The 14,255-nt window shown below is 41.5% G+C and overlaps 1 protein-coding gene across 1 annotated transcript in view; it reads left to right on the top strand.

Annotated features, from left to right (window-relative positions):
- The window catches only part of ATP6V0D2 (ATPase H+ transporting V0 subunit d2), a 50,288-nt gene that overhangs the window by 22,910 nt on the left and 13,123 nt on the right, over positions 1-14,255 (top strand). The window contains exon 3 of the mRNA XM_031692320.2: positions 13,479-13,657. Within this exon, the coding sequence (XP_031548180.1) occupies positions 13,479-13,657 (179 nt within the window). The remainder of the gene's footprint in view (positions 1-13,478; positions 13,658-14,255) is intronic.

Here is a 14,255-nt window from a genome sequence, read left to right as displayed (position 1 = left end):
AAGAGCTGAGGATGCTGCAACAGTTCCCCTCTGAGTGGGAAGCGCACCGGGGCCAAGGCGGACCTGTTCTTGGCTTTGTCAACATTCTGGCTAGGCAGCAATCAGCCACCAGGGGGCATGACTGATCCCAGTTACCTGTTTTCCAAAGTACTGTTCCTTCCCCAGCAGATGGTTAGTGGAAGACGGGAGGCTGTCCCTTAACCTGGAGAGATCGAGATCCACGCTGGCACTGACCCAGATAACCACTTCCCTAGCTGTGTTTTATTTTATCTTGTTTATTTTACTTTTTAAAATTGAAAATAAGGTACATGTGTGTATTTTTTAAAGAATTTTTATTTAAAATTTTATTTAGTGCTCATTATAAGCCAGCAATTTTATTCATTCATTCATTCATTTACAGTATAGCTGGTTTACAATGATGTGTTAATTTCTGGTGCACAGCATAGTGATTCAGTTATACACATGTATACATACACATTTCTTTTACTAATCTTTTTCATCATAGGCTATTATAAGGTATTCAGTAAAGTTCCCTGTGCTATACAGTGGGACCTTGTTGTTTATCTATTATATATATAATAGTTAGTATCTGCAAATCCTAAACTCTGACTTTATCCCTTCACTACCACCCTCCCTGTAACCGTAAGTTTTATTTTCTATGTCTGCGAGTCTGTTTCTGTTTTGTAAATAAGTTCATTTGTGTCCTTTTTTTAGATTCCACATATAAGTGATATCAGGTGGTGTTTTTCTTTCTCTTTCCAAGCCAGCAATTTTATAATTCCTTTACATGTATTAAATTTACTTAATTCTCACAACAATCCTATGAGGTGGTTTTTTAGAACTACAGAACAGAGATTTTATAAGTAAAGACTATACTTCAGTACCCATTTCCCAAAGCCTAGAGATAAACACTCATAAGTTTTATGCATACTTTCCCAAAATTTTTTCTACATGAAAAAATTTCATTTATCTATGCATATATTTATATCTAAACCAACAAATATAAATATACATAGTTGGTTTTGTTTTTAGAACAGTGAGATATTATATATTGCCTACAATTTATCTTTTTTCATGTAATCCATTAAGAATTTTCTACGTATGTGCATATAGATCTACCATTTTTAAAGCATACATGGTACCCCATTGTGTTGGATGTACCCTAATTTATTTAATCATCCCCCTTCTGTCCATCTAGCTTGTTTCATTTCTTTGCTATTTCAAGTAATGCTGTAATAGACCTCATTGTTCATGTATGTTTGCTTTCTCACACCAGAATTTCTCTACCATAGATTCCCAGAAATGAAATTGCTTTGTCAACAGCCACACAGGTTCTAGATTTTCATCAGAAGAAATAAGAGTCTCCCAACTCTGTTATAACCGGTGTTTTGAACATAATGAGGATAAGATGCACTGGTCACTGTTCTGGACCAGGTGGAGAACAGGCTGTGATAGACACAGCGCGTTTAACTAACGGGCGAGAAGAATCACTCCATTGGTGTTTTCCTGTGAATGTCTGCGATATTCACACACATGGCTGGAGAAGGGGCAGCGTTGGAGCAATCTCTCTAATGTTATTCTCCTCAGTGGAAAAGTATAGAAAAAGCAAGGAATAGGCAGCGATGACCCCTAGAAAAAGTGCCAGTCATCTCCTTCAGCTCTGTTTACCTGGTGAATATCGGGATTAACATACTTGTATCAACATGGAAAAAAAATTTATTCAATGATTGAAAAAAAATCATCATTGTGTCCCTATTCTGTGCAAGTATGATTCAGGCCTCTTGGAGGCCACAAAAAATGTACCAAAGTCCCCTTCTTTAAGGGCATTACACCTAATAAAGATGGGTAAGAATTATCTGTAAATAATTACATTTGAAATGAACATGTAAAATCACATGTACACAACTGAATAGGCAGAATAAGTGCTTGGAATCCAGGGTGAATGAATGAGCTAATTATTTCTCATGTCCACAATTGTGATGGCCAATATGTATTGAAAATTAATTTCACACCTGGATAGATATAAATACAAAAATATGGAGAGAAAAAAAATTACTTCTAGCTGGAGACATTTTAAAAGCTTAATGATAAATGTGATGTTTGAACACGGCCCTCAAGGATGGAAGGGAAGGATTTCAGCTTTCAGCCGTTGGTGCAGAAGGGGTGATTTATACACTTCTAGAGATGAGTAGGGAACAAAGACATGTGTAGAAAAGGACAAATAAGTTTGAAGAATTTTTAATCCAAACAAATGGATTATACCAAGATTGTAGAGAATCTTAACTACTAGAGAAAAGTTTTCTAAACATTCCAGAGCTACCAAGGGCTTGGGAAATACACAGTGATCAGCATTCTTGTTCTAAAATGTGCTGTTATCAGCAATGCTGACTTCTGAGTAATTTTTCAGTATTTTTTTTTCCTAGAAGGAAAAAAAAAATAAGTGTGACAGCAAAATTAATTGCTTTTAAAAATTACTTTAATTTTCACTTCCTCTGTTTAAAACAGGAGAAATTTCAGAGAAGTAAGAAATATTACCCAACATGTCAAATTTCAAGAGGGAGCAGAATGTTTATGGGGATATTCTAAATCTCAACAGTCTATTTAGCAGATCAGATTCAGTGGCAGGGCTGCCCCATCTGAGTATATGGAATTAGCACTGGATCGAATAAATCTGGCGTATAGCAGGAATGTTTACCAGTGTACTCCAGGAAGACTTTCATTTGAAAATTAACACATTGCAAAATACTTCCAACATGACCATACTGTCCAGATCACAATAAGTAACTGCTGTGCTTGTGAAGGGTGGATCAGCACCTTTCACTGAGGAGTTTCACTGAGGAATGAAATAACTTAAGGGTGCCTAATGTATTTCACACACCACTCCCCTGTCCTTTCCGTGAACAATCACTCCTGATTATGCATCGTATGTCCCTGTTCCTGTATTTCCATATGTCCAAGTGTGACGTAAGAAACATATCCCAGTTCTGCTCACCTGAAACAGAATTGTTGTCACTGGGGACATTATATTATGTGTTGCAGATGAAAGGATGCTGACCTCGATGGTTAGGTAGAAGGGACTAGTCCTGATATCAGGATGTGGCCCCTGTGATGAACCCAAACCTCAGTCAAGATGCTCCTAGAATATGAGTCTCCAAGTTCATCAAGTGGCTTGTTATCCAGTCAAGCCCAGAGGTTGAATTCCAGGCTGAGTCTCGAAGAGCCTCCATCTTAACAAAGGGGTTCAGGCCTTTCTATATGTTACGATAAATGATTACCCAGCATGGTTTCCAAGATGCATGATTACATTCCCAAAGAGATAACGTTAAACTTCTTGAAGTTCAGGTTATCTCGAAGGAAGCATCACATAAGGTGAGGGCCACACAGGGTAATTCTAGGGTTACAAGATGCAGACCAGGATGGGAACAGGTGCTGTAAAAGGTATAAATCAGACTTGAGGGCCAACATCCCAACAGGTGTCCTGATCTATGGTCTTGAGGGTGTCCTGTCTTCTAACGACTGCACCACTCAGCTTCTGGTCTCCACACCACACCAGGGGTTAACCCCTCGTCTTCTTAGAGCAAAAGGTACATTTAGAAAGGATTCTACTCACTAGAACTAAGTGTAAAATTACAGGGATAGAGAAATTTCAGACTTGAAACAGACTCAGAGACATAGAATACAGACTTGTGGTTGCCAGGGGGAGGTGGGGTGGGTAGGGACAGACTGGGAGTTTGAGATTTACAGATACTGACAGGTATATGCAGAATAGATAAACAAGTTAACACAGTATAGCACAGGGCAATACAGCCAAGATCTTGTAGTAGCTCATGGTGAAAAGGAACATGAAAGCGAATATATGTATATTCATGTATGACTGAAAAACTGTGCTGTGGCACCAGAAATTGACATAACATTGTAAACTGACTATAACTCAAAAAAAAAAGAAGAAAAATATATATACCAAAGAAAAAGAAATTTCAGAGTTAATGGACAAGTATAAACATGGCAGATTTTTTACACGAAAGATTATGTGGCTTATAATTTTCTCTTCCTCTTCCTCCAAGGTCCAGTTTACAGGAAACTATCTTCCTCTAAGGGTATATGACCCTCCGACTTTACTGGAGGCACTGTACTAATGTTTTCCTGTGTATTACTAATCTTGGTGCCAATCATTCAAAGTTGAATAGATATTTCTACTTAAGACCAAGGACATGGAGCTCTTGTTAAACTGGTTTTTAAATTGTTTTACTTAAAAAATATTTTTAGTAACTTCTTTTGGGGGGAGTGATAATTAGGCCTGTTTGTTTATTTATTTATTCATTAATGGAGGTACCAGGGATTGAACCCAGGACCTTGTGCTTACTAAGCATGCGCTCTACCGCTGAGCTGCACCCACCCTCTAAACTGGTTTCTAAGTAACAGAGCTGGGCTTAGAATGAGGCTTATCCGTTTCAAAGCCTGGGCTCCTCTTACCATGACAGTTTATGATGTACAAACTGTTTCTGCATGTTCAAATTAAAATGTGCATAATGAGCCCCACTTTAGAGATAAATTCATTTGATGAATTTTAACAGATGTATATACATCGATGAAACCACCACCGCAATAAAGAAAGCTGACATTTCCATCACGCCCCAAGAGGTGCAAACTTTAAACTCCCAATTTATCCCTTCCCACCCCCTTTACCCCCTGGTGTAACCATTTGTTCTCTATGTCTGTGAGTCTGTTTCTGTTTTGTTCATTTGTGTCCTTTTTTTTTCAGATTCCACATATAAGCAATATCATATGGTATTTTTATTTCTCTTTCTGCCTTCCTTCACTTAGAATAATAATCTCTAGGTCCATCCATGTTGCTACAAATGACATTATTTCATTCCGTCTTATGGCTGAGTAGTATTCCACTGTACATATATACCCTAACTTCTTTATCCAGCCATCTGTCGATGGACAGTTAGGTTGCTTCCATGTCTTGGCTATTGTAAATAGTGCTGCTGTGAACATTGGGATGCATGTGTCTTTCCGAATTATATTTTTCTCCAGATACATGCCCAGGAGTGGGCTTGCTGGATCATATGGTAAGTTGAGTTTTCATTTTTGATTGGAGGTGTGTTGAAGGAGCACACAGGAGCCAACTGCAGGAGCTCCCATTGGTCAAAGCTGCCGCAATTTGAGCAATAAAATAAAGGACACTGTGCGGAATTATCACCCAGAGAGTAAAATAAATATTCATGAGACCATCCTGGTTTAAATAAATGATTGGATAACTTAATAAATGAGGGAGAAGAGACAATGCTCCCTTGCAGAATAAGTTGTGTAGATACTCCATCCTCAAGGAGGGGAACCATACTTCCCACTTCTTAAATGTAGGCTGCCCATGGGGACTTCCTTCCAAAGAGTATATGGAAAGCGGGAGCTGTGGAGACCGCTGGCTAACACTCCCTCAGCCAGGTGATCAAGGTCAACACAGTCAAATTATGCTAATAGTACGTCCCTTTGATATGATGTGATGGGAATGGCTCCTTCTGCTACTTCCTGGCTTGTGGATGTGCAGAACCAGTCTGCCGAGGCAAGTGGGGTGGGGGCTGGGGTGGGCACAGAGATTTCTCCAAATCCCTGGATTTCACGCTTTCAGCTCTTCTCTCTGCATCCTTTAAGATTCCCCAACTCCCCAGATCCTTTAAGACTCTCTCCCTCACTCCTGGTGCTGTGCATAATGAGTCCCAGAAGGAGAGGCAAAAAGGGGAAAGGCTAAAAAATATTCAAAGAAATAATGACTGAAAATTGTCCAAAGTTGGCAAAAGACACAAACCTACTGATTCAAGAAGCTAAATGAACCCCAAACAAGAAAAACCCAATGGGATACAAGCCAAGACACATCTTAATCAAACTTCTGAAAGACAAAGACAAAAATACCTTGAAGGTGTGACACCTGTTGGGGGAAAAGCAGTATGAAATATAGTGGATTTCTCATTAGAAACCACGGCGTTCAGAAGGAAAGGGTGTAACTTTTTTTTTTTTAATGCTGAAAGGAAAGAAATGCGAACCCAGAATTCTACATACAATGAAGGTATCTTTCAGGAATGAAAGGGAACTCAAAACAGTCTCAGATGAATGAAAACTAAGCATTTATTGCCCAGAGACCTACCCTAAAAGAATGACTAAACCAAGTTCTTGAAACAGAAAAGGAAAGAAGGACTCTTGAAACAACAGGGAAGAACAACAAAAAGGGGGGAAAGATGGGTAATTACAATAGACTTTATCATCTTAATTTTCTAAGTTATATTTGACAGTTGAGGCAAAAATTATTACTTGTCTGATGTGGTTCTCACTGTATGCAGAGAAAATATTTAAGACAGTTCTATTATAAATAAGGAAGGTAAGGAGGCTGTAAAAGAGGTGAGATTTGCACACTCCACTAAAAGCAGTACAGCTACTCTGGCAAATAGTTTGACAGTTTCTTGAAAACTAAACATCCCCTTACCATATGACTTAGAAGTTGCACTTTTAGGCATTTATCCCAGGTAAATCAAAACTTACGTCCACATAGAAACTGACATACATGTGTCCATAACAGCTATTATTAATAATAGCCAAAAACTGGGGGGGAACCCCAAATCCCCTCCATAGGGGAGTGGTTAAACAGATACACACATCCTATGGAATACTACTCACCAATAAAAAGGGGCAGACTATTTACATGTAACAACATGTATGTACTACATGTATCTCAAGGGAACTAAGTTGAATTAAAGTAGCCAATCTCAAAATGTCACATAATATACAATTCCAGTTATATATTATTCACAAAAAAAAAGCAAAGTTATAGAGAGAAAGAACAGATTAGTGTTTGTCAGAGGTTGGGAGATGGGTGTGACTATGAAGAGGTAGTAAACAGATCTTTGGGTGATACAATAGTCCTGTACCTTGACCCTGGGGGTGGTTATGCAAATCTCCATGTGGGATAAACTAACAAACCACACACTCACAGACTACCAGTGTCAGTTGTCTAGTTCTAATTTTGACCCTGACTATGTAGGTGTAGCCTCCAGTGGAAACTGGGTGAAGAATACACAGGATTCTCTGTACTGTCTTTGCAGCTTCCTGCAAATCTATCATTATCTCAAGATAAAAAGCTTTAAAAATGTAGACCATATTGTTGTGCCCACATAATAGAAATAGTAATAATAACTCACATAAAATTTCTTACATTTGAAGCCTGTGATCACAAGAAATGAAAACAAATTTATATTTAATTATGTGTATATAGCGTTAAAGAGGGGCATGAAAGACTTTCAACATAAAGACATAAATGCTACATTAGGGTAAAATTTCATCAGAGAATCAGAATGGAAATAACATTTCCAGGAAAAATTTTAAAAAAAAAGAGGAACAACACAGTTTCCTTCTGTTTATGTATTTGTAATTGAATAGGGGGGTATCTTAGTGAGCTTGGGCTTCTGTTCCTAAATGCCACAGACTGAGTGGCTTAAACAACAAGAATTTGTTCCTTACGGTTTTGGAGGCATGGGGTCCACAACCAAGGTGCCACCCAAGTTGGTCCCCTGCTGAAGGCTCTCTTCCTCACTTGCAGATGGCTGCCTTCTCACTGGGTCCTCACCTGGCAGAGGGACAGAGCAAGCTCTCTGGAATCTGTTCCTGTGGGGACACTAATCTCATCATGAGGGCCCCACCCTCATGACCTCACTTGAACCTAATTAATAGCCCCAAAGTCCCCATCTTTATATTGCATTGCCTTGGGGGTTAGGGCTTCAACATGAATTTTAGGGGGACAAAATTCAGCCTCTAGCAAGTGGGTATCCAGATACTTCATTGGATCATTTAATTTGAGTGATTTCACAGTTTCATTTTAAATACTGGTGTTCACAATACACCGGAAATGTCTTTGCAGTATTTAAACTTACAATAAAAATTTTCACATGTCAACTTAAAATATCTGAGCTAGTACACAGGTTCAGCAATTGTTTTATGGTGTTCCGGGGCAACACTCTTCACACTTACTGCCTCAGCCCACCTAGGAGCTCACTTCCTTAGAAAACTGTTGTAGTAGATTTCCCCCACCCCTTGCCTTACAGCCCAGTCTTTGTCTCTCTGTTCCTGAATCAATCCAAGCTTGACACTTTTCATGGAAATTTCCCAACTGTGCAGGTGCTTTATTATGCATACATTCTGATCAGTGACTTCTTTTGCTCTAAACCATTAATAAGGCAGGAGGGTGTAGCTCAAGTGGTAGAGCATGTGCTTAGTACCCAGGAGGTCCTGGGTTCAATCCCTGGTACCTCCATTAAGAAACAAACAAATAAACCTAGTCCCCCCCCAAGAAAAAAAACTTTAATGAAAAAATTTAAAAAATAAAATAATCCATCAATAAGACTCTGTTTTAGATCTTCTAGAAATGTATTGAAATCTCTGTTTCCCTCGTGTCACTCTATAGATGAATATTTTCCTTTTCATATACCTTGAATATGAATCTGGTTTGGGAGGGCCCAATAGTGCATGGATAGGTTCAGTCCAAAATCTGACTAGAAGTTGTGTGTATAGCTCAGTGGTAAAGACTGCTTAGCAGGTGCAAGGTTCTGGGTTCAATCCCCACTACCTCCATAAAAATAAAAATATATATACTTTTAAAAATTCACCCTTTTGGGGACAGGTGTAGCTCAGTGGTAGCACCCATGCTTAGCATGCACGAAGTCCTGGGTTCAATCCTCAGTCCCTCCATTAAAAAATAAATAAGTAAATAAACCTAATTGTCCCCCCACCCCCCCAAAAAACAAAACTAAGTGTCCTTTATGGCTCATCTCAAAATCTGACCAGAGAAGTCTGAAAGGATTTGTAACAATCTTCTGGCTTTCACCTGTGTCCACCACCATAGTAGCTGTGTCTTCAAAGAGAACTTGACGCCTTTCTTCTGAACTTACTTTAACTTCACCTAAACCATGTTCTTAGAAGACCTCTGTCTCTCTCTGACCGTCTCAGGCCAGAGTGCTTGGGGAATGGCAGTCATTTCTCAGCTGTTGCCAATGACACTTAAGTACTTAAAATCCTTATCCATAGGACAGTTCCTCTAACTCACAGTACTATGGCTCCGCATTATCTGATCCTTCAGCGACTGTCACGTTGGCCCAGAGTGTGATATTATTATACAGGAAACGCACTCTAGTTAGTTTCAAGATCCTTAAAGCTTGGGAGCAGAAGAAAACGAGCAGCATTAAGTCCAAAAGGAAGCGTTAAAGATCTTCGGGCTGGAGCTGTTTCGTCAGAATCCAGCATGGAGCCCGGGCCTGGGCTTCGCGGTCCCAGCTCGGCCCCTTTCCATTGGTGTGGCCTCGGACATGGCATGGAACCCCTCAAAGCCTCCATTTCTTACGTGCAAAGTGGTGGTCATAGTGGTCCTTACAGCCCTGAACTGTGGGGAGGCCCGAGTGGGAACGAGTGTGTAACGCCTGGCACATTCAAGCAGTGTTTGCATTTTTTTAAATTATTATTTTTTTACAATCTAAAATTTTTGAAATCAAGCCATTTATGCTCGCAATTTTCGATGGCTTGGTGGTTTTCACAGGTGCCATTATCAGAGTTAAATATCAGAGAAGTAAGTATTTAGAAGGGGTTATAAGTGAGGTCGTGTGTCTAGGCCATGAGTACGAGAAAAATTACCCCAACTGAGTGGGCACTAGTCCTGGCTCTGTTACTACTAATAAGCACAATTACTTAAAACACGAGGCATTTGAACCGGGTGAACACCCAGATGTCTTGAAGCTCAAATAATACTCAAGCAACATCCGTGGGGATCGCATTCCTCACCACCGGAGGCGTGGCCCTGGAGTTCTAGCAAGATTACAGTCTGGAGAGAGTAAACTGTCTTCTGGGCACGTTGGCCTGCTGCCCCGCCCTGCCAAAGAAGGGTAATTATATACCTGGTGCCTGTGTGATGGAGATGAGCGAGGGGATGGGAAAGGGGCCCCTCTCCCCGGCCGTGGGCCACGTCCTGAGTTCGCACCTCATTTCCTGAACAAAATGGTGAGAATTGCTGGTGTGGTCCCAGCCTAGAAACTCAAAGGGCACTCAGATAACAAGCTGAAATAAAACAGAATTCAATCTCTGTAGCCCTTGCTCTGGGCAAGATAGGACCTAGCCCCTCTATTAGTTCAAAAAAAAAAAAAAGCACTCACACACACACACACGTGACATCCACACACGCACGTGACATCCACACGCACGTTGTCCAGGCTTGACTGTTTCGTGGGGGCTGACTTCTCACAGCCTTGACCCTGGCTGCCTGTTGACATTTGTATGGCAGCCCTCTGCAGATTGGAACTGTTGAAGGCTCATATGCTTTCACGTTACAGGGGTGCTGTGGGGGACAATGAAAATATCTGGAGTCTGCTAAGGATTATTAAAGGCTGGTAATTCCCCTCTCAGGTAATAGCTTTTGAGCCATAAAGGGACAGTTAAATAAGCATGTCCCTTTTAATATCATTTTCAAGAGATAAAAAGGATTCTAAACTTCCCTAATGTCTAAATTTGGTCCTGCTGTTTGGGGGGTGAAGCAACTTTACAGTCATGCGCTTTGTATAAAGGGATCATTGCCTGCTTCCAAGCTTCTTTGGATAAAACTTTTCCCTGGGGTAAACTGTGGAAGCTCCATCGTGAAGGGGACTTTTGTCGCGGGAAATGCGTTCTTCCAGGGGAAGTTGGACACCGGACTCCAGTGACATGCTGCTGAGTGACTAGGCTCATCTCCATCCAGTGAGAGGCGCTCCTTTCCAGCCTGGATTGTGTGGTGGTTGAGTGCCCATCACTGTCCAACCTGGAGGACTCTGTCCCACGGATCGGCGATCCCTCCCCTCTGCTGACCCGCCACCTTGGGCTCTCAGCTGCCTCTCTCCCCTCAGCCCTTAAGCGTACTCTCTTCTCTCCCATCTGAATAAAACAAACCCCCAAACTGAAAGTCCAGAGCTCCTTTGGCCCCCAGGTCACCATATAGTTACCTTCCCCTTCCTTGTAGTTCGTTTTTTTTTTAAATGGAGAATTTTTTTTTCCTCCGTTCTTTTTTGGGGGGAGGGGGCATTCCTTTTTACTGAAGTGCAGTCAGTTTACACTGTGGTGTCAGTTTCTGGTGTACAGCATAATGTTGCAGTCCTACATGTACATACATACGTTCTTTTTCATATTCTTTTTCATTATAGGTTACTACAAGATATTGAATATTGTTCTGTGTGCTATCCAGAAGAAACCTGTTGTTTAATGGAGAATTTTTAATGGAGGATTTACTGGGGCTTGAACCCAGGACCTCCTGCATGCACTCTACCACTGAGCTATACCCTCCCCCCCGCCCTCCTGCCCTTCCTTGTAGTTGGAACTCTTTTTTTTTTTTTTTAACACTCTTCACTTCTCACTCATTTTAAACACACAGTGGTTGGGTTCCTGCCTCCTCCCCTTTCCCTTCCATGAGCGCACTCCACGGAATGTGTTTCCACCGTGTCCTCAGATGGCCTCTGCATTGCTGCATCCTATGAACACTACTTCAGAGTCTGTCTTGACTTTCTTGTGTCCTTTGATGCTCTACATACTTCTTCCTAAAACTTCCTAGAATCCTCTCCCCTGGTTTTCCCCCTTCCTTCCGGTCATCCCTTCTCAGCTGCCAGCAAGGCCTTTACTTGTTGGGGCTCCCCAGAGTTCTCAGGACAGAACTCTTTACATACGCTCTGGGATGTGGTCCCAAGCAGTCCCAAGATGTCTGCTTCCACTTTCAAGCTAGTCTCCCCAGATCCCCTAAATGTCTCTGGTCCACCGCTGTCTTCAGGACTCAGACGTCTGAGGTCTGCTTGGCATCACCTCCCAGGCATCTCAGCTCCTTCTGTCCAAAACATCTGCTCCCATTACAACCTGCTCTTCCTTCAGTGCCCTCCACTCAAGAAATGGCGCCAGCATCTAACTGTTAACCTAGAAACCACGTGTCCCATCCCTGACAAGTGAACCCAGCACAATATGAGAAAGACTCCAGAAGCAGACTGAGTTGGAGTCCCAGCTCTCTCATTTGTTAGCTGTGTCATTATGGGTGAGATTTTTACCTTTCTGGGCCCCTGGTTCCTCATCTGTAAAGTGGAGATAAGAACACTGTTACCATCGCAGTGTTATTATCATGATTAAATAAGATGACTTTTGTAAAGCACCGCAGCGTATATCTCCTGTTTTAATGCACACTCCCTCTACGTAGACTGTAACTGCCCCTTCTGCTTAAAGGCATTCAGTGTCTCCCACCGCCCTCAACATCCAGCTTCCTCTTTCAGGACTTTGCACGCGGAGCCTCGGCCCCGCCTCCAGAGACCAGCCTCAGGCGGAAAAGCGCCCTCACCCCTCGCCCGCTCAGCTCTGGGCTGCTCCCCCTCCCGCCTGGAAGCGCGCCTCCCCCTAGCTCCCGGCCCACTTCGCCTGGGCAGCTCGCGCTTGCTGTGCAGGTTGCAGCTGGAGCGTCCCTCCCGAGGAGGCCTGGTCCCAGACTGGCTTCCTGCGCAGCTCTGACTCCCACGCCGCCCTGTAATTTCCTTTCACAGCCTGTGTGCTTCCCTGCCGTTTCGTGCCGTGGGTTCTTTGTGCAGTACCTCCCCGACACTGTGTTCCCTGTGAAGGAAGTGTCTATGTCTCTCTCATTTCTCATCCTAATTGCTTGGAATATCCAGGGAAGAGCTTACATTGAAGAAAGAAATCACATAAACTATGAGCCTATGTGCCCTTGAGGTTCTGGGAGGGGGAAAAAGGCTAGAAATGTCACCATCTACTCTCATATGAGGAAAAAGAATACAGAATATTTTAATTTTTGATAACATTTTAATATTAAAATTAATAAATATTTATATTTTATTTTAATTTATTTTTAGATATTTAAAACTTTGAATCCTTAAAGAGGGGCCCATCACAGATTTAAATAGTCAATTTTTAAAGTAAGTGGTAGAGCGCATGCTTAGCACGCACAAGGTCCTGGGTTCAATCCCCAGTACTTCCATTAAAATAAAAAAATAAACCTAATTACCTGTCCCCCCTAAAAAAAAGAGAAAAAAGTTTTTTAATGTTTTTAAAAAAGATGACCAAACAATAATAAAGTAAGTGAAACACTTTAGGTCTGTTTATAGTCCATTATGAGAAATCAGTTTCACTCCCTCACTGCTTTCTGTGCCCTCCCATCTGACAGTCCCTGTGCAGAAGTCATCATCCACGTACCCCCACCAGTCAGTTCCTGTAACCTTGAATATGGATTTTCAAACTATAGTACCCTCTGAGAGTCAGATAATTTACCCTACCCACATCTCTCAGACCCCAGAGTTTAAAATAAAAGGAGACTCACATATTTCCTTAATGAAGGAGTATGTGCCTGGACTGTGTGCATTTTTTTTTTCGCACGTGGAATGCCTCTTATTCTCAGACAAGTGTTTTCCTAACGATTGCGCCTTCTTCTAAACCAGGTGCAGTTACATGATCGACAACGTGATTCTACTGATGAACGGGGCGTTACAGAAAAAGTCTGTGAAAGAAATGCTGGTAAAGTGCCACCCGCTGGGCCGTTTCACAGAAATGGAAGCCGTGAACATTGCAGAGACGCCTTCGGATCTCTTTAATGCCATCCTGGTGGAAACCCCGTTAGGTATGAAGGCGGAAGTAGTTGTACAGCTGCATGTGTGTGTGATCACAGTCATTAGAAAATGCACTGTCTGTTCACAATTTTCTCCACGAGCACAGTCATGCGATACAGATTCCTAGACGTGGAAGGGACACCAAAGAATCGCCTGGTCCAGCTCCCTCATTTTTCAGACCAAGGCAAATGAAGCATACCACGCGGGGTGGCATACAAACCATTTGTAGCCTAGAGGAGCACGTGCTCATCTCCCAGCTTCCAAACCTTTGTCCCTTGAACCTGATCATAGCAGATAAATTACAGAACTTGTAATTTTTTTTAAAATTAATTTTCTACCTGGATTTTAAATGATTTCATTTAAAATTTCTGTCTAAATACGACTGCATATAGGTGACATTTTGATTTAGGAAGTCTAGCATGCCCTTTTTTCTGAGATGCTCAGCAGTGTCTGTCAAATGACCTGAAGCAATGATGAAACAAATGTTAATTTCATTATAATTTGGCACTGCATTAACATTTAAAATACTAATGGGATAATTTCGTACAGTTATTGTCAGGAAACGTGGATAATAGCAATTCACTATTGACCTTCCGTCCAAGTAGTTGC

The sequence above is a fragment of the Vicugna pacos genome, chromosome 29 (assembly GCF_048564905.1).
Source record: "Vicugna pacos chromosome 29, VicPac4, whole genome shotgun sequence".
Lineage (NCBI taxonomy): Eukaryota > Metazoa > Chordata > Mammalia > Artiodactyla > Camelidae > Vicugna > Vicugna pacos.
The sequence above is the reverse complement of the archived record's forward strand: the minus strand, read 5'-3'. Positions and strand labels throughout refer to the sequence as shown.